The following is a 22,215-nucleotide window of genomic DNA, read 5'->3' as shown; positions in this document are numbered from 1 at the left end:
ATGTCGTCACTAAATAGTTGTCATTAGTGACAACAATTCGGAAGTGTTTTATTGACGAATTGATCTTTTGTCAAAAATGCTCTACTTAAGGTCGTCACTAAAAAGTACCGAAAGCCATTGTATATAATTATTTTACTGACAACAATTGTCGTCACAAATTTAGCTTAGATTTAGCGACAGTCTCTGTTGTGACAAGGAGTTTTTATTTTCTATTTTGTGACAACTTTTTTTTGTCATTAGATAATTTCTCAATAGCTTAATAGTCATAATTTGGCCTGTAATCATTGCTAAATCATTGATTTTAAACAAACCATACAAATAAACATGAACGATTGATAACCAAAAGTATTTGCATTAGATTACATGGTAATAATATAGCATTCTCAAATGCCAAATTCAAGTGTACATTACCCAACTAATGCCTACAAAAATAACATTTGTCCAAAATATCACTTGTACATAAGGTACATTTACAAAAGCAATCACAGTTTAAGAAATTGAAGAACATCTAAATGAACCACTCCATGAGCAAAAGGCAATTTTGTCTTCAACATTCTTCAACCATAACCATAGATATCTTCCAAAAGCTAGTATGAATAGCATTTATCTGTCATAAAAGAGTAAAAGAAGTAGGTAAGGGGAGGAGTACAATAATAAAGAACAAGTAATGAGACTTAGATTATTAAGACAAAAATTACAATTCATTAAGAACCTCATATAATTTGGGCCCACATATTACAACACCAGCAAGAAGTTAGAAATCACAGTCCAATCTATACAAATACAACACTGCATAAGCTCAACTAAAGACCTCTCTAAAACAGTTTTTTTTTCTTTCTTCTTCTTTAAATAGCTCAACTTATTGAAGAATTAAATTGGACTCCCACAGTAATTATTGTTTAATCTTTATGCTTTTGGTTGTTTATATATTAAAACACAGAAAGCAACTTATTGTACGAGGTGTGAATACAGGAGGTAAATCAACTTATTTATGAAGTTGACTTTTGACCCAAAACAAAAAGCATCATACATTCTGGAAATGTTGTATGTAATGTATTGCTAAAAAAACACCAAGATTCACCTTTGTTGGTCATGTAAGAACTAAAACATTCTAGAATTAACCAAAAAATTCTTGTTATTTTTTCAGAAGTCATTACTGAGAATGGTTTCATTAAATGGACTTCCACATCTTGCTACCTTTTGTAGCACCTAGTCATATTGGCATTTCACATCAATAGGCAAATTCATCAATTTAAAAGGTGTACTCACTAATAATTCTGCTAATTATAATGGGTCAGTGGCTCTAATTATGTACTGCAGTTCCTTGAAATGAAAGGCTTTGGACTTGAGATCTCTAGCTTAAATTCAAGGTATCACCACTCTGTCAGTTTCTCATCCCATCTTCATTAGGCCCAAACAATAAAAAGGTGCATAATGAGAGAACACAATGGTTCAGTTGAAGAATAGCTTCTATGATCAGGAAACCAAAGAGAGCTGAAATTTGATTTGACACGACATGTTGAAAATTCACTAGCAGCTAACAAAAGCCCAAACTCAACCATAACCCCTGATGCCTTTTCTGATTTTCAAGCAAAAACTCTAAAACAAATTAAAATACAATTTCAAGAGGCCAAATTCAGTATGCCAAATTTATAAGCCTATTTTTCAATTAAGAAAACTATGGATGGCCACTAGCAATCAACATGATCCTATAGGAGGGAAAAGACAGAGCAAGAACAGGAGAGGCAGAAGGCAGAAAGGAAGGTGGGCGAGGAAAGCATCAAAAGGAACAGATATCAGGCAATAAGAAAATGGAGTCTGGGATATGCCTTTGGTTTGGGCAGTATAAATAGAGATAACCCTAGTGGGGGAATCAAAATGTTAGTGCCCAGTTTATGAATAAATCCCATAGATTGGGCCAATGAAAGCCTTAGATCTATTTCCAGAAGCCTTGCAAACACCATCAATCACTATCAGTCTATCACTCTTTTTGCCCATGCCTTAGTTCCAGACCCCCTGACAAGCAACTAGTATGCAAAAGAAACACAAAAAGAAATCAAATAAATCAAGGACTCCATCAAAAGAGAACAAATATAATCGAGGGCACCAATAGAAAACCTCGGCCAAACTAGACTGGTTTCTAGTCAATTTCTTCGCTGGCTTTCACCAAGTTTCATAGACTTTTAGTCTTCTCTGAGTTTGCATTTGACCAGATCGAACAGCTGAAAATTCCTGGATGAACCAATTGAACCATTCAAAGGTTGATTTCCTAGGCAGATTTCCTGCAAAAAATACATAACTCAATTACCCAATTAAAAAATAAAACCCACCATTAAAGGAAAACCATGGCTGTAACATGCCAAATTTGTCTTCTTTTTCTGCTGCATTAGGGAAGCTAAAGAACAAGTTTTACTTTAAAAATATGTTTGGTGACCTTAAAATTTTATTGAGGTTCAATTACCTACTGAAGGGATTATGATGACGAACCAGGCTTTAAATATAAATGCTCATAATAAAAAATATAGACACTGAAAAAGAAAGAGAGACTGAGATATTGTCTATGCAGGTCTGTGGTAAATTTATAGCTCTGTCCTTTAGAAAATGGAAGGCTTTAATGATCATAACAGCTGTAGCCAACTTCCTTTAGGACCCTGTCCCATGCTATGCTATCGACGTACCTATGCCTTTTACTCGTTTTCCTAATTTGCAGCTTTCAAGGTCAAAGACCTTAGACTTGTCCACAGTCATAATGCTCTGCTACATGTGAAATATGCATCTATACATCCAAATCAGGAACTGCAGACTTAGGCTGAGAAATCTAGTAACAAGCATAAGCCAAACAAGTTCACATTTGAGAAAACTTTAAAAGATTAAGCATATAAATCAATTCAGTATTCCTTATGTCTTGTGATAAAATTTGAGGTCAATAGGTCAGGATCCAGTGCTACAAGAGTTCAATCAGAAAATAACAATCTCCTACCAAAGAGGAAACATTTTAATCTTTGATCTCTTGGTTTCTGATTCTAGAGAACCAATACGAAGTTGCAAAAAACAATTATAAACATGCGACTCAGATATAACAAGAAAACCAAAAGGCAGGGGAAAGTAGGAAGAATAGACTATTATCACTTGGCTTCTCAACCTAAATTAATGTTTTGGAGACCGACAAGATGAATAATTGTAACTCCATGAAGCATTGGTATTCAGTTGAAAGTGATATTCTTAGAGGGGTTCAAATGCAACCAAATAGGGACTTAACTGAATGAATTATGGATGTTTTAGGGTCGAATTACGAAGTTCAGGAACTCTGGGGCTAAATTACAAAAAAGAAAATGGAATGACCGGAATTGTAAATTTAAACAAACGATCGTCTTCCCCAAGCAGATTAGGCATCAATCTTCTATTTAGACCTTCACTCAGGCATTTTAACAAACAGTACATGGGCATAGAAGGATCCAACAATTTTTGCTCAATTGGGACTGTAATTAGCCCCTCAAAATTTGTCAAAACACAAGAGATTTCAGTCCAAACAACATACAATAGCATACAATCTAAAATCGTTAGCAATCAACATGAAGTTGGCACTGAACAAACGCACGGCAAACATGCTTTGAGATTTTTCAATGTTCATACTAAAAATGGAAAACTAAAATTCAAAGAAGGCAGACGGCTTACAGCGTTTGCTTGGCGAAGTCTGCAGGCGATGGTGATGGTCGAAGGAAGGTGCGAATGATCAGGCGGCTGTAGCTGCCATGGTAGCCGCGCTGGAGCTGGGCGCCAGTGGTGGGTGGCAACATGAAATCGAGGAGCGACAGTGAGAGAGAAAGGCTGTGCGGGAAGGGGAGATGCGTCAGGCAGCTAGGCGGCGCACGAAATGGTGGAGGCGGCGGAAATTGGATGAGAGCAGAGTGACGGCAGCTATGGAGATTGCGCGCTGTGATGGCCGATGAGCGGCTGTTGCTCTGTATTTTCTTTGTGTCCCCTCTAGGCCAAGACCTTTCTCTGTTTCTGGTTTCACTTCCTCAATCACCAGCCCCCAAATGAAACTTTAGTCTTTTCCTTCGTTCCCCTGCCGACGTCCCCCTTTTCTTCCTCGACATAAATAGAGGGGGCAAAAGATTGGAAAAAAAAAAGGAGAGCTATGATAGCATCTAATAATCAAGAGCTGCTAAAAGATTTTGGGCAGAAATTTGCAAAAAAATATTGTAGAATATTAGGGATTTGGAAAAATTGGGGAAAATGTATAGGAGAGAGAAAAATGAACATTTCCAATGAAAACCTTGCCCTTTAATGCTGGACAACCATGGTGATGCTAGTGAGAAGCTAGAGAACGGATTTGTTGTGTGGGTGAAGGTATCAGGTGCCGTGCGGAAGCTCTGTTTTGTGCTCAGTGCAGAAGCTTGTTTGTTTCAGCTCGGTGAAAGTTTGTGTTGCTCAAGTGTTCCGTTGCTTTAACTCAGACCAAGTGTTCCGTTGCTTTTGTTTTCAGAATGTGTTCCGCTGCTTTGGTCTTTGCTTTGCTTTGGATATTGTTTTCGTTGCGCGGCACTTTCACTATGATGTGATCAAAATTTTGACTTCACTCATTTTCCCTCCATTTGATACCAAAAATCATGTTTTTTTTCTGGATTTGTAATATGGTTTGAACCATAGATTTTAATGCTATAGTATTATTCTTTATTTTTTAGCAAAAAATAAAAATTTTCATCAACATAGGTGGCAAAATTTGTTAATTTCATATAATTGAAAATGTACTTTTATAATTTGCTAATATTTTATACTAATTTCTTATAATTGCAGCACTAAAGAATATCATGTAATTGAAAATAATTAAACTCAAATTATATGGTTATAACATAGTTTCAATAAAAATAATCATTTTCCCAACATTTGAGACCAATCATCATGCTTTTGTTTTTATTTTTAATTTGGTTTGAAGCATAGATTTTATTGCTATAGTATTATTCTTTATTTTTTAGTACAAAAACACAAATTTTCATCAATATAGGTGGCAAAATTTGTTAGTTACATATAAGTGAAAATATACTTTTATAATTTGTAAATATTTTAGCCCTGCAATTTTTTATAATTGCAGCACTAAAGTACATCATTAATTGAAAATAACGAAAGTCAAATTCTATGGTTATAACAGACTTTCATTAAAAATAATCAAATGCTATTAATAAGACATTATTGTTAAGTCAAACTCAAAGAAAATTTAGTGATGACATAATGTTATCACTAATTTATTCAAGATTATAATGACAAGAAAAGTCGTCACTAATTAAATTGCTAGTTTTTAATATTGTCAATTGCTAGTTTTTAATACTTTTGTGAAAATATTGATAATGGTTGAGAAAATTTTGTTACATTACTGCAAGTGATAAATGTACTTTTGTTCTTTTTCAAACATTTATTTTAATGTTTAATTTTGTTTAAAACTATTGTACTAGTATAGATTTGCAAGACAAAACTTAAGTTCTCAATAGTTAAAAAATTCATTACAGAGAAAACACAAAGTAGTAGTTGCAAAATGTGTATAAATTACAGATATTTTAATGTGTATAAATTACAGTTTATTTTAATGTTTAATTTTGTTTGAAACTATTTTACTAGTATAGATTTGCAAGACATAGATTTATGGGTAATTTCTTTTTTTTTTTGCTTTCACATATTTAATTTATGTTAAATACAAAACCTACCAGTTTCCCTTTCATAAAAATATTAGTGCAACACTTTTTGAATTTTACTTACAAACATTTATGTATTTAACATAAATTAAATGATTCAGAGTGAAATGCCCATAAAGAGCAGAATATTTGTTCATGTAATGGAGGAAACCCACAAAGAGTTGGTACTTTATGGGCCATTTCTTTTTTAAAAAAAATTTAATTTATGTTGAAAAGATAACCTGCCAGTTTTCGTTTTGTAAGAAATCAGTGTAACACTTTTTGAATTTTACTTACAAACATTTCTAAATTTATCATAAATTATATGTTTGAGAGTAAAATGTCCATAAAAAGTTGGTACTTTGAATAGATAATGCTCATTTGCCCATAAACTACACTCCCTGAAGGCTATTTTGTTAATTACTTTGTAGTACTTTGCTATTCCTTTGCTAATACTACTTGGCATGTAGTACAAATGATAAATCTGGCATAAATTTCTTATTCCATTGATAAAAAGACATGCCTGCCTTATAACTATTGTAATGAAAGATATATCTTTAGAGTTTATAACAAATTATTACTTAAGTTTGAGAAAATTATAAAATATTTATGCATAGTTTATCAAGATACCATTCGCAATTTCCTAATAAAAAAATAGGGGTTAAATTGTAAAAGCTAGGGTGCCATAATAGAAATAATAAAATTGGTGTATTACATATGGGGGTTAAATTGCAAAAGTTAGAGTGCCATAGTAGAATTAATGAAATTGGTGAATTACATATGGGGCTAAATTACAAAAGTTAGGGAGTAATAATAGAATTAAAGAAATCGGTGCACTACATATGGGGCTAAATTGTAAAAGTTAAGGTATCATAATGGAATTAATGAATTTTTTACAACATTTGGGGCTAAATCGCAAAAGTTAGGGTGGCACAGTAGAATTAATGAAAGTGACTTAGAAATAAGTACTTTAAACAGTGACGATTAATTCTTGTCACTAAATCCAAATCGGTAGAGTGACAGTGACGATATTAGAAGTTGTCACTATATAGATCATTTTAGTGACAACTTTTTCAAGGTCGTCACTGAAGACTTAGTTGCTTTGAGCAATTATGACAACTTTCCTTGTCGTCACTAAACAACCACGTTTTGTGACGACTTTTGTCGTCACTAAAAAATGTTGTCACTAATGACCATATTTCTTGCAGTGTAGTTTGTGACGAAAATAACAGGTCGTCACTAAACATTTAGTTGCTTTGATGCAATTGTGACAACTTTAGGTGTCGCGACTAAAGAAGCTCCTTTTGTGACGACTTATTGTCATCACTACAAAATGTTGTCACTAATAATTTTTTTTTTAGTGATTAGTTACGACAACAAAAAGTCGTCCGTAAATAGGCCAAGCAATAGTGATGATATTCTTAATGTCGTCACTATTGTGTGTTCTAAACACTCCCGCGCTCTTGCTAAATCTTGGCGGGAATTTACTAGTGACGACTTTTCTAAGTCGTCACAAATGAGTTGGCTCCCATTAGAGGTTTGTGACGAGTTAGAAAGTCGTCAATAAAGGATCCACTTTTGTGACAACTTTTTTTCGTCACAGAGAAAAGTTGTCACTGATGACCAATTTTCTTGTAGTGAATGGATTAATCTCACAAAGTTAGCAAACCTGGAAAAATTTTCCCGTAATGCTCAGACAGCCTTCTTGTTTCGTCCATAACTCTGTGCTCCGATGTCGAAATCAATTGCTGTCAATGGCATTTGAAACTAGACATTCCCAACTTTCCAACGGTATAAAATGCAACCCCTAATTCCACCGAGGACCCCGTACCAACCGTTTAAAGATGACTGTCCTGTTTCTCTGTTTTCCGGGAACGAAGTTCAGAAGTTACAACTTGAGACTCGAATTTGAGCTAGTTGTGTGCTGAGTTTCAAAACAATTTCTTTTGTGAAATTATAGTTTTATGAATTTATTTTCCAACGCCACCAACCATGCTCAATTCCGAGATGAATTGAGTGATTTGTGATCAAAATACGAAACTTGCCCTGTACTTGAAAACCCTAAATTTTGGGTAGAATTGATGCTAGATTTGGTGTGGACTTGCCAATTGAGTTTCTTGGAGTTAAAACACTTACCAAATGTACCATGAATGTTCCTTAGGCTTTTCCTACACAAATGAACCATGTTTGAAGGATTTTCCTTGACCAAATATTTGGAATGGAAAATAAAAAGCTCAAGGCAGTTTTACCTTAGGATTTTTCGAAACTTTGGTTGTTTGGTTGACGACCTTTCCGAAGTTATTTCTCCATGAAATTTGGTAGAGGGACAACCCTTATATGGTTGTATTATACTGCTGATTATGGTGTTATTCCGAGGCCGTTTCATGACTCAAATAAATTACCAAAGTTCATGACTCGAGTTTGGAAAACCCATGTTTCACAAGGGAATTTTGGTAACTTTGAGTTGCCATATCTTAGTACTCAAAACTCCGTTTCTCGTTCCGCTTGTTTTGTTGTAAACTTGGATTGCGACTCTAAAAGTTTTCCAAATTTCAAAAGCTAGTTCCAATCGAGTGAATTTTGCTGAATTTTCAAAGTTGGCCAAAAACCAACTTAAATCTGCCTTATGAACCAAAGCAGCGACTTCGAGCTTATTTTTGAATGTTTTCCATTTGGAATCTTAGAAAAGTGTATTCTAAGAACTTTTAGTACCTTGGAAGAAGTTTCCAACGGTACCAAGTTTTCCAATTTTTGACATGTGGAATGTGAGATACGATTTTTCAAAATATCGTATCAAAACTGAAATTTTTTGAATTTCAAGGAAATGGGATTTTTCAAGTATTCCTTATTCCTTCGATAGTACTTGAACGTTTTATACCTGATTTCCAAGATGAAAACTAAATTTCTCTTGTGCTTTGAAACACCATTTGAGAGCCTCGATTTAGGATAATTTAGCCTCATTTCATGAGACTTTCTAAGATTGTACTATAGTACGATCTTCTTTAATAGTAGGGGTTTGTGAATGATAGTCTATTATTATTTGATCAGGCGCATACGAGGACCTTCAAGAGGATCCCACAGTGAACGCCTAAAGCTCCGAGGGACATTTCTTTCTCATTGCTTATATTGGTGAGTGTCAAGTGTATGAATAGTTGATACAAATTTTATTGTTATGATTGTTCGGAGATTTTGAAAATAGAGGCAAGTGTGTACTTTATCGCACTCGTCCTTATTTGAAATGAATGACTTAATCGAATGAAATGAAATGATTGAATGATTGAATGAAATGAAATGGTATGCTATGGTTGCATACGTCATTGGAGTGAATCTCCTCGACTCTCAAATGAAAATGGGGGACGCCCAAACTCATCGGCCGACCTTAGACTCGAGCCGGCATGGGTTTGGTCGGGAATCTTGGCGAGCCATGAGATAATGAAACTCGACCTAATGAGAAGTCTTGCTTGGTATACTCGTGGAATATGACCTTATAAATGTCTTGCGGGCCCGGGAGGTGTATGGTGGACGGAGGGAAGTAAGTGGTGATCTACGGAATAAAAATACCGACCCAGTTGACGGAGTGTCATCGCGAGAAGGTATACGAATGACATTGGCAAAACAAGTGGAAATTAGCTCCTGAGAGCTCCGATATCCTTGAATTGTTTCTGTTTACTTTTCCGCTCGAATTGTTATTTATTGCAATATTGATGCTTTACTTGTTAAATTGGGGTTGTTACTTGATCAATGTGCTTGCATGCGTGTTCTTGGCCTCACGAGCGTTTTGCTCACCCTGTAGATTTGTTTTCCTTAACAGGTTTGGGCTTGGAATGAGATTCGGAGGAATTTCTCTTTTGTGTACTCATGTAATAGGGTTCCAACTCTTTTATCTAGACTTTTGGATATTGTATATTTTGGACTATATTATGGAAACCCGATGTAAGGATTGGGTGATTGTTAAAAATTATTAAACTTGAACGCTTCCGCGCTACTTATATGTGTATTTACTGGTTATCGACTTTTAGCACCGTTATAAGCTTGAATAGAAATTGCTTGAGTCCTGACGAGAACTGGACAGGCGTCCCGCGGATACCCTTTGGTTCGCCTTAGGGAGAAGTGGGGCGTCACAAATGGGCGATTCGTCAGGTTGACCAGTCGATCCGTCGAGTCGAATCGGGTTTAATAACTATGTTCCAAATCTTTACTTGGATTCGAACCCAAGACCTTTGGTTAGGTTTATGACATATTCACCACCAGACCACTTTGTCACATGTTAGTTAATTACCATTCTTATACTATACGAACGTTTTGTCAATTTTATCTTTATTTTTTTTATTTCTCCAAAATAAATTTATTTGAAATCTTTTAATAAAAGCTTATGACCCCTAAATTCTATAAATTATAAAATAGATTTCAAAAATAACATATTACATAATTTATTTTAAAGACAAATATTATTTTTAATAATTTTTTGCACTTAAAATTCGTAAGTTACCTAGATAATTACACTAAACATATAAAATTTTACACTTGAAATTTTGTGGATTACTAATTAAATTTATGTTTTGCTGATTCTTATATGAATTAAATATTCTATGGCAAATTAAATTAAATGAACATTTGTTATGACATTGTTTATTACAATTTATATCATATATCCTATATAAAAAATTATAAGACATAATATTTAAATATATTTAGTGACCCACTAATTCAACCACTCACCCACTGGTTGAACTAGTGATCCGTTGACCCATCTCTTTCGCCGGTCTCCTCTCCGGGTAGAGTTTAATAACTATGCTATTGATGTAATAGTTCATGACATTTGTTTGCTATTCACCTTACTACTTGATCGATTAGTAGACATTATCTAAGGTATTGGTAATGTCTAATAACTTCTCGATTGTGCTATTTTTTGTGCCTTACTAATGCATTTACTTTTATTTCAATCATGTAGTAATACTTATGAATTATGACAAAAAATTGATTATCAACATGAATGAATTTTCACAATCACACTAATCTTAGCTGTCCAACTAGATTAAACACCTAAATTGGTGTATATATAAAATTAGTACTTGTATATCACTAAACATTGAAGGGTCTAAAATGTCATGACTGAGAATGAAGAACACAAAAAAATCAACACTACTAAGAAACTTAAATAAGTGCATCACAACAGCTGACATATATATTTTTTGGCCATAGCAATCTGAAGCAAAATCTGGAATGGCTACAACATTACGAGTACGAGCCAATAACCATAAATTATAAAAGTCTTGAATCATAACAGTAATCCAATTATACAAATTAAGAGTTTTAAATTGCCTTACTTCTTCTCCATCTTCGGGATGATAAACATCTTTATCCATGTCATCTGTTCACTCTTACTGAAATTAAGGAACAAAGTACGAAACTCTTCATCTAGCAACTCTTTCAATAGAAACATGTGTAACCACTTCTCTAATTCAAACCTTTCACAACCTACTTGGCTACTTCTATTAAATGTTTCTCCCTTGCTCTTCATCCCTCCTTCTCAGAACTGTAGGTACCACTGGATATTGGTCTCTTGTCAAAATTTCTTGGAATAGAATTGCCATCATTATCAGATGAAAGAAAGTGATTTGGAGGGTTAATAACAGAACTTGAAACCACACTTTTTTCTCTTTAGTAGAATCTCTCCTACGTCCGCGTACTCAAGAAGGCATGAATTAGGGGGGTTAGGCTGAAAACTGAATTCAACTATTTGTGACATGTCTACCATCCATCACCTCATCCCATTTTATCACCAAATCAGTACTATTTGGATGTTGGAAGTCTTGATAGTACTTGTTTATCTACTTCAAACGATAAATTGTGAGATTCATATTTAATATGTAATAAAATAGATTATCATATGAAAGTAGATCGCATTCCACAATAACTCATGAATGTAATTAGTAGCTTGCTACTATTTCATAGTACACCAAGTGAAGCACAAGAAAATATAATTTTAGAATAGGTGATGCAAATAAAACAAGCACTAAGGAAAAATAAATTGAAAAAAAAATAAGAAAAAAAAATGAAAAAAGATAAGAAAATAAAAGGAAACAAAAAAATCAAAAACCATAACAAACTGTTAGTAACGTAAAATACTACACTTCCATAATATTGCAAGTTGTTTCCCTAATAGAGGGATGAATGTTAGTAAGAGTTAGACATCATCCAAGAACTTCCACTCTTTTAGACATACAAAATTAATAAAAATGAACATCCCCTATAGTCATTTCTCATAATCAATAAAATTAACAAAAAAATTGATTTAGCAATATATGAACTAAAAATAAGTTAATTTTTTTTTTGAACTAGATCTAAGCACCAACAAAAGAACAATTCTTTCATTTTAGTAGTGTAAGTGAGACAAAACTTAAAAAAGAAGAAGCATTCAAATTGGTGAATTTAAACATTTAGTTTAAATTATATAGTTGTCAATAAATTAAAAATGATTCCTAACCAATAAGTTAGAATTGATTGCAGACACACACAACCATAGACAAGTAAAAATGATTAAGACTAAGAAACATGTGGCATATTTCCCGAAAGCTAAATTATAATAGGAAAATAAATTTGCAAACTATAGGAAAGCTTAATACCAGCATAACAAGGCACCTTCTATCTCCTGGATCAACTATTTGTAATGATTAAATAGATGAGGGAAAAACAGCAATTGTGTTGTACCCTTTCGAACTTATGGCATATGTCTTTGCATATAAATAACCATAAAATGAAAGTCTAATTATATCATAATGCTGTCTAAGTCCTACAGCAACTAGAGTCTACTTAGATAGATAGAATATGTCGTGTAAGTTATTTGTACCTGGTACAACTACGCCTAATTAGCTTTTATTTTACTATTTTTTGTTAGGTTTTAGATTAAGATTTTGGTGTGTTTTAAGTTAAAATAGAAGAATTGAATTCCTTTATAAGTTACTTTTTATACAAGTGGTGATTTTTAATCAAAACATGCAAATGTGTGGGTTAATATGCAAATTTGTGTTGTTTTGTAGATTTTGATAATATATGAAGAGATTCAAAGCAAAAGGAGTTTGACAACTTTAACACATCATGGTATTTTGGCTATATCTTGAACTACAAGTATCGGATTAAGGTGATTCTTAAAAAGTTAACACATAACTCTATAATTCATATGGAGACATTAAAATCCAGTTCATTGATCTTCCTAGTCAAAAAGTCGAAATACAATGGCAAAATTTTTTGCCAAAAGTTGAAATAGAACATTTTTCAGTCAGAGATATTTTGGTCATTTTTTAGCCTACACAAATCCAAATGACATGATTCTTGAGGTATTAGAAAGCTAACTCAAAGATTTACAATTTTCATGTTTTGATCAAGAGTTAATTCAGTTTCCATCATTAAGAAAATCACAGTTGAAGTTAGATAAAAAAAATAGAGCAAAATTGAGTTTGAAGCTAAAAGTACAAAACTAAACACAAAGAAGATCCATGAAGCAGATCCACGAGGTGCAGGTCACGAATCCACCTCGCAAATCCCTGATTCATAGTTGCAACTTGCATTTTGTCCAACAACCTTTTTGACCAATTTGCTTGCAAGAAAAATGGCTAGAAACAGCTCCATATGAGTTGAAAAAATAGAAAATAACTTTGTGTCTATATTATAAGAACATCTTCTCAACCAAAACATCTATAAATACCCCTTGAATCTCATTCATTTGAGCATGAAATGTTAGCAAGAAATAGCTTCTTGTAGTGCGAAGTAGAATAAAGTAGAAGTAGAAATAAAAGTAGTTTTAGCTCTACTTTTATATTGCAAGTTTCAAAGTTAGTTTAAGAGATTTGAGAGGAAGGTGAAAAACATTCTTATATCAAGTTTATTTGAGAGATCAACTTGTGAAGAAATTCAAGAATTCAAGTTTTAAGACATTGAATAAGAATTCTTCTTTCTAAATTTTGTCTCTTGTTCTCATTTGCCCTACTTTGTTATATGTTTGTTTCATACTTAGATGTTCTTAATATGATGTCTAACTAAATTTTTTCATATCCTAGAGTGAAGATGAACTTGTTATAGTTTTTATTTGAAATAGTTAGGGAATGATTATATTTTTTTCATGATTTATTAGATTGAGAACTTGTACTTATGTTTTATAGTTGTTTAGCCATCAACTATAAATGGTTTGATAAAGTTGAGCAATGAAAATTGCCTTGTAATAGATCTAAATTCTTAAATATTAGTCTTATTCTCACGAAAATGGTGAATAATGGTTGGTTGGATTCATCTAATAATTTCATTGAATTTGTTTAACTTGTTTCTTACATTTTCTCTATAAACATAGATAAAGGATGATTCAAAAAATTAAATAAATTGGCGAAAGTGATTTTTAGAGAAATTAGCCAAGGCAGTTTCTCTTAAATGTCTATTGGCGAAAGTAAGGACATCCATTTGGAAGTTATTCGTTGACAATTCATGAAAGTATAAGCATAATCACCTTAACTATTTTCTAATTTTGACATAAGTGATTCTAATCCCTAGAATCATCTCACCTCATCTCTAAGCAATTCTAATCTAATTTGTCTTTACTTTTATTTATTTTCTTGCAACTTACCACCTGTATGGTTGGTTTTACTATTTAATGGCCAGTTTTACATTATTTGCTTATGACTCTATAGTCAGTTGTACTACCTAAACTAATTTCTAACTCTTATGACTGGTTACACTGTCTAAACTAACTTTTATGGCCAATTTTACCGCTTAATTAACTTTCTTTACTTCTACTTTCTTAAACTTTGATTATCTAGATAATAAAGTAAATGATTGCCAAACTCTAAATCCCTATGGGTTCGACATCTATTATCCGTATACTCAATAAACGAACTGTATACTTGCGAAAATAGAGTAATAAGGTTTTAAAATTTATAGTGTAGTAAAAATCCCTATTAATGCCCACTGATTTGGTCCTCCTAAAAAGCATTTATGATCGACCTCCCACCTTATCTCTATCTCTAGTTTGGCAAAATCTCCCCAGAGATAAGTGAACAACCTCCACTTATCGACCATTCGATAGTACTTTGATTGGCATTGAGTTCTAGTACAACTAATGCTACATTCTTAGGTCAAGTAATTGGCCATTGTAGTGAAGTTTACCAACGTGCAATAGGTTAACTTCCATTTCCCGTTGTTCTGCCACTCTATGTAGGTGTGACATGAAGGTCATCCTCTCAATCCAACCAATATTTTTTATCAGAAATCTATGTACGAACAAACAAGTACTTAACCATCATAGCAACATATAAATTGCACGATCACCAAGTTCCTAAACCTTGCACATGGAATAGGCACTAATAGAAGAAGAAGGGCTGGAAGGGGATTCTAAACGATAATAAAAATTATAGCCAAAACTTCATTATGTGAGTTTTGAAAAAATGATATGTTAGAACCAACTATGATATAGATGTCTTACCAACACTGGAACTTAGTTAGTTCCTTTTTTTTTGTGGGCATTAACACTTCTGTTTGATAGGGCATACAAATTTACAGTTTAGGTTAATAAAAATGTGACGAAAATAAGGAGAGGAGAATGCCCATAAGAAGTTCATAAAAGTGAAATGATTAAATGTCAGGCAAGACAATTACAGGAAACTGTCTTGGTCTCTATATCCGAACACAAGTGAATTTACAAAAGTTCACAATCTAATGAACCAAACTAAAGCAATGGAACAAATGGTTGTCTGACTACATCACCACTTCGCAACACAGGAAACAGACTAGAACACCAACAAAATTTATCAACCTATATGTCAATGCCTAATATTAATAGATCCTATATTCTTTATAGAAAACCTTATACAATCCAAAGATATATTCGAAACTCACCAAGTAGCAGATTTAAAATCCCTTCTCAACTCTTCGATTGGGTACTCAGAAGGTTTGTCATACTAGCCTATATATCAGCAGCGATTAAGCTATTTTTTCTACTAATTAAATGTCAATTATATACAATTTTAGAGGCAAATTGTCTTGAAAACTCAGCATGCCTTACAAGAAATGAAAACCACTTAAAATGATATAACTCATGGAAGGGGATGGTGAATAAGAAACTTAAGAGAAGGGTATACACTTATTGACCATGAATATCAATTCTTGATCGTTTATTTAAAAATAAATGCATAATTATAGAATGCTAGATGCAAACCCTAAGAACATCCAAATTCCTAATTTCATGTGTTTGGATTTACACAAACACGCAACAATTTCGATTGATTTCCTTTTACATAGATACTACTGCTATCAAAGTGAGGAAAAACAAAGGGTAATAAAAACTTCAAAAATGAAAATTACTGACCGATGTACATATAACAGGCAGGGTTAGGGCAAGCAAATTAAGGAATATTCGGTGGTTAAATAGTTCATTCCCTTATCACGGGACATAGCTCAGAGATCGGTCACAGGCGATGATCAGTATTCCAATCCCAATCCGTCACCTTTCTTATCCAGCAGTTTTTGTGTATTTCCAAATCTAAACCCAAGGCCACACATTTATAGTATTTACCTATGCACATAAAACACGAGAAACCAATTTCCTTTCAATTCATGGTAGAGAAATCAATACCTTCACCGGATGTTGGTAGCAGCCTGAGGTTCAGAGCCCGAAGCAGCTTTTGCAATTATTGATTGGAAAAGATGAAATTTTCAAAAGTTAAGAGGAAAGGCAGACGAATAAATTCTCTGAAGAGGGCAAGTATGAGCAGCTTTAGACTTCCTTTACTCCGACAGTAAGAAGCAATGGTACAAAAATCATACTATCATTAGTGTAGTGAAATTTTTTTTTCTCTCCCTTGAGAGAACTTTTCTCTCTCCTTGAGAGAACTTTCCCCCTACTGGTGGGTTTTCAAAAGTTTCAAACTTCTAAACTCACTCGATTCCCGGCAAAGCACTAAAATCAACAACCTTCCTAAGTTCCAAAAACTATAGATTGTTGCTCGGACATAGTAAATGCAAGTGTTAATGCTGACAAATTAGTGGTGAGGTTGGTTTCAGGACAGAGGATTGCAAGAGTCGTGTGTATAAAGCAGCAGGCCATGTCGAACTTGATAGTGTACTCTGCTTCCCGCAGCCATATTTCCAGGTTTGAAGTTGTGCGTGTATTTTTAGCTTGTTCTCTTTGAGTATTTGGGTATTGTGGGTAAAGCTGCTATTTTTTACTTTCTGTTGCTCTGTTTGGTGGTTAGTCTGATAGTTGTGTTGTGTTTAAGCTCTGAGCTTTGTCGAGCTTTGGAGCCTGATCTTTTCTTTCTTGTCGCCTGCTTCAGTCTCCTCTGGGTTTTGTGTCGGTGTACTCATCTCCTTAACCAGGTGTGGTTTTTTACCCGTAGTATCTCTGTTCGTTGCTATGGAGTCGGACTTGAGTGACATGATGCAGAAATTTTCTCTAGCAGGAAATGAGCTCTCTGGAGCTACGCTGGACTTAGGGGACCTGGAAAGTGGTGTCAGGGAGTGTAAGGACAGCATAATAGGGAGGATCATGAGTGAAAAGGTAGCGAGTTTTACTGGGGTGAAAGGGTTTGCCACGGTAGCCTGGGGGTACCCCAAAAATTTGGGGGTGGTAGAGCTAGGACCAAATCTTTTCCAGTTCAACATACCAAACCATGAGGATAGGGAAAGGATCTTGGAAGGAGGGCTGTGGGTCATAGATAACCAAATGTTGGTCTTGAACAGGTGGAAGGAAGGAATAGAAGGAGATGTGGAAGCGTTCAAATTGGCTCCAGTGTGGGTGCAAGTGTGGAATTTACCGATGCATTGGATTTCGAAAGAGGTGGGTCGAAAGATAGGGGCTGTTTTCAAACAGGTTAAGGATGTTATTATTCCCCAAATGGGGGGAAAGGAAGGAAGGCACTTGAAGATATTTGTGACTATGGATCTTTCTAAACCTCTTCTGAGAGGAACCATAGTTAAAACTGAAGGAACAATGATATGGGTAGCCTTTAAGTATGAACGTTGTCCTGATTTTTGTTATAACTGTGGATTTGTAGGGCATGGTGAAAGGACATGCACCAAACAGCAGGAAAGTTCAGGAAGGAATGTGGATAATCAGTTTGGCCCCTGGTTGAGAGCAGGAATAGTTAAAGGAATTACTCAGACTAGGCAAACCAAAAATGATATGGATAAGGATAAACGGTATTGGAAGTTCCTGAATGGGGAATTAGTTCCTGAATGGGGAATTAGTTGAAAGGGGTCAGTCGAGTAGTGTGCTGGAGAAGAATCAATTAGAATTGAATAAGGTCTTGGAGAAAGAGAAGGCGGGTAGACAGGACATTTCTGAAGACCTTACTATGTTGAGGATTGATGCTGATCAGACTGTTCTTTCTCAAAAGAAAGACCTTTTAGAAGGAGCTAATAAGCAGCAAGAGGAGCAGGAACATATAGAGACTGCTAAGAATGAACAGGGAAGAGCACAAGGAGTAGGTGCAGCTTTGATCTCCATTGTGAGTGGTGAGACTGCAATGGAGGAGGACAGTAAAGGTGGAACTCCCGTGGTAGATAGTGCTAGCACTGTGGAGGGAGGATTTGAGTCTAGGCTGATGACACATGAGACGAGTACCAAGAATGGAAAGATACAGGAGGCAATCAGGAAGCAATCTAAAAGGTTGAACAGAAAGGTGTCTTCCCCTTCTAAATCTAGAAGGCCTCTTAGAGAGTTGAATAGCCAAGGCAGCAATCAAGTTGGTGGGGGGAAAAGGAAAACAATGATGATAGGTGATGATATGGAGTGCGATGGAAGTGAGAATAAGAACTGTAAGAAGACTAAATCCTTTGAGATGATGGTGGTGTTAGAGGCTAACCAAGTGGAGGTGGGGTCCTTCCCTAATGGGGCCCCCAAGGGTAAATGAGGGTTATGGTGTGGAATTGTCAAGGAGTGGGGAGCCCCTTGACAATTCCCCATCTGAGGGAGGTTAATAACCTCTTCTCTCCAGATATCATTTTTCTGAGTGAGACCAAGAATAAGGAACATTATATGAGTAGAGTCAAAAGCTGGCTGAAGTTTGACAATATTGTGGTTACTGAAGCTATGCATAGATCAGGTGGCATGTGCCTCTTATGGAATGAGGGGGTTAGAGTCATGAAGACTATCCAAACAGCCTTCACTATAGAAGCTAAAATAGGAGGAAGAGATCCTATGGAGGAATGGTGGTTCATAGGAGTGTATGCAAGTTGTGATTCTCAAATTAGAAAACAACAATGGAAAGTGTTGAAGGATAGGAGCAAATTATGGGGGAAGAAGTATGTGATAGCAGGAGACTTCAATGATATTATTTCTAATGAAGAGAAATGGGGGGGTGTCCAGAGAGAGGTGAAAAGTTTTAAGGCCTTTAGGGATTTTATTGCTGTGAATAGGTTAGTGGATATTGGCTTTGAGGGCCACCCCTGGACTTGGAGCAACCACTGGGATGATATAGGAGAAGTAAGGCAACGTCTGGATAGATGTCTAAGTAGCTGTGAGTGGAGCCAGAAGTTTGAGAGGGCCATTTGCAAGCACATTGAATCCTTTGCTTCTGATCATAGTCTGCTCATGCTGGATACTGATCCAGCAATAAGGAGAAAGAAAAAAAGGTTTTATTTTGATAAGAGATGGATTCAAAAGGAAGGTATTCAGCAAATTATTGAGCAGGCGTGGAGTAAGGAGGAGCAGGGAACCAATATGTTTAGAGTTACTAGGAAAGTGAGAAATTGTAGAATTGAGATCTTAAAGTGGAAAAACACTTTCCAAGCAAACTCTAGAGCTAGTATCTCTGATCTCAAGGATAAACTGAACACGCTTGAAAGGTCCAGTTTGGAGGACAAAAGGGTCAGAAGGGCTGAACTTAAGGATCAATTGAAGAAGGCGTATAGAGAGGAGGAATCCTTTTGGAGCCAAAAAGCTCGAGTAAACTGGTTAAGAGAGGGAGACAAAAATACTAGTTTTTTCCATGCTAGTGTGAGGGGTAGGCGGAATAGGAATAAGATCAGTGAGATCCAAAGAGATAATGGAACTTGGACCAAGAACGAAGAGGAACTTGTCAATGAGATGTCTATGTTTTATAACAAGCTGTTTTCTAGTGATGGTGTAGGTGACAGTTCAGAGGTGCTGAGGGGTATTAATCATACTATTACTGAGGAGATGAATACTAATCTGACCAGACCAGTTCATGAAGAGGAAATTCGATCAGCAATTTTTTCTATGAACCCGGATAAAGCTCCGGGTGTAGATGGAATGACTCCACTATTCTTTCAAAAATTCTGGACTGTGATAAAAAAGGATGTTGTCAAGGCAGTCCAAGACTTTTTCTTGTCTGGTTGTATGTTGAGATCCATTAATCATACCATTATATCTCTTATACCCAAGATCTTAAATCCAACATGTCTGAAAAACTATAGGCCAATAAGTCTGTGTAGTGTGCTGTACAAGATCATCTCAAAAATCCTTGCTAACAGACTTAAACCAATCCTTGATAAATGTATCAGCAAAAATCAGTCTGCTTTCATTCCTGATAGACAAATACTTGATAATGTGATCATAGCTCAGGAATATATGCATTATCTGAAAAACAAAAGGCAAGGGAAAGAGGGTTACATGGCTATCAAGTTAGACATGGCTAAAGCTTATGATAGAGTGGATTGGCACTTTTTGAAAGATGTGATGCTCAAAATGGGTTTTTGTGAACAATGGGTACACTGGATTGCAAGATGTATGGAGACTGTGTCATATTCTTTTAACTGCAATGGAGAAGTCAAGGGTTATGTGAAGCCAGGAAGAGGGATAAGACAAGGTGATCCATTGTCACCTTATTTGTTCTTGATCTTCTCTGAAGGCTTTTCAAATTTACTCCAAAGAGCTGCTGAAAATAAGAGATTAAAAGGTATGAGGATTAGTAGGCAAGGCCCAAACATTACTCATCTCTTCTTTGCGGATGATTCACTTATATTCTGTGGTGCGGAGGTGCAGCAAGCTGAGGAGCTCATGAATATACTTCAAGCTTATGAACAAGCTTCTGGACAATTGATTAACTTAGAAAAGTCATCAGTGATCTTCAGCAAAAACGTGCCCAATAGTCAAAAACAGGAGATATGTAGTAAGCTTGGTGGCATGGAAGAAGTGAAACAAGGGAGATATCTTGGTCTACCTATGGTTATCTCTAGGACAAAAGAGCAAATATTTGGCTATATAAGAGAAAACATCAACAGACGTCTGGAAAGCTGGAAGAACAAGTTGTTAAGTCATGCAGGGAAGGAAGTCATGCTCAAAGCAGTCACAATGGCCATGCCAACATACGCCATGTCATGTTTCAAATTGCCAAGGAAATTGTGTAAGGATCTCAGTTCAGCTATGGCAAATTATTGGTGGGGGGAAGCCAACGGCAAAAACAAAATGCATTGGGTTGCTTGGAAGAAAATGGCTCAGGAAAGAAAGGATGGTGGATTGGGATTTAAGGACTTGGAAGCTTTTAACAAAGCTCTGCTAGGAAAACAGATTTGGAGGATAATTACTAAACCAAATCTCCTTGTGAGTAAAATTTTGAAAGCTAAGTACTTTCCTCAGGAATCAATTTTTTCATGCAAAGTGCAAGGTAGTGCTTCGTGGTTCTGGAAAGGGCTGATGAGTGTAAGAGGAGTAATGGAAGAAGGTATACTGAGAAGAATTGGTAATGGCAGCAGCACTAAAATATGGGAGCATAAGTGGATACCACAAGCTCCAAATGGTAAGCCATCTACACCAAGGCCCCAAAACTGTGAATTTGATACAGTTCAGCAGCTGATCAATAACAAAAGATGGAACTCCAACGTGGTTTTCAGAACTTTCAACAAGTCTGATGCTGAGAAGATTCTCAGTATACCAATCAGTTTAGCTGGGAGAGAAGATTCAAACTATTGGAAGTACAGTGAAGGTGGAGAATATACGGTAAGATCTGGCTACAAGAGGTTAATGGCTGAATGCTCGGGTAGTAACACTAATAAGGAGAAGGCTGGAACAAGCATTGAGGCAAGTGGTAGTCAGAGTAATCAGTTATGGAATACCCTGTGGAAGCTTAACATCAAACACAAAATTAAAGTGTTTATCTGGAAGTGTATTAACGGGGCTCTCCCAGTTAGAGAGGCCATTTTTAGGAGAACTACTGTAGGGGACCCTGTGTGTAAAGGTTGCGGAGAAGAGCCTGAAACAGTCGAACATACCTTACTGCAATGTCCTCTAGCACTAGCAATCTGGAAAGTAGCTCCACTTACATGGGAGGGTGCTAAAGACCAGGAGGGAAACTTCCTAAGATGGTGGAGCAGGATCACAGAGGCAAGGGAAAGGCAAGGTGGGGGAAGCCATTTGGGGCTTACTGCAAATATACTTTGGCAGATTTGGAAAGACAGAAACAAGAGGGAGTTTGAGCATCAGGCCAGCTATAATCCGAGTAGAGTTATTCAGAATGCACACAAAGAATGGCTGGAATTAGAGGATCTAGAGTCTAAGAAGATTGCTCAGAGCACAACAGAAACAGAGCTACCACTGGTAGAG

The 22,215-nt window shown here is 35.5% G+C and overlaps 1 protein-coding gene across 1 annotated transcript; it reads left to right on the top strand.

Annotated features, from left to right (window-relative positions):
* Positions 1-17,067: 17,067 nt before the first annotated feature.
* On the top strand, positions 17,068-17,904 carry LOC113777108. The gene has a single exon (XM_027322153.1). The coding sequence runs from the start codon at positions 17,068-17,070 to the stop codon at positions 17,902-17,904; it is 837 nt and encodes a 278-aa protein (XP_027177954.1).
* Positions 17,905-22,215: the final 4,311 nt, after the last annotated feature.

The sequence above is a fragment of the Coffea eugenioides genome, chromosome 7 (genome assembly GCF_003713205.1).
Source record: "Coffea eugenioides isolate CCC68of chromosome 7, Ceug_1.0, whole genome shotgun sequence".
NCBI classification, from domain to species: Eukaryota; Viridiplantae; Streptophyta; class Magnoliopsida; order Gentianales; family Rubiaceae; genus Coffea; species Coffea eugenioides.
Note: the sequence above shows the minus strand (reverse complement) of the source record. Positions and strands in the feature narration are given on the sequence as shown.

What these genes read in the sequence shown, in the direction of transcription:
- LOC113777108 (XM_027322153.1), top strand. Translation starts at nt 17,068, where the DNA reads ATGGAGTCGGACTTGAGTGACATGATGCAGAAATTTTCTCTAGCAGGA.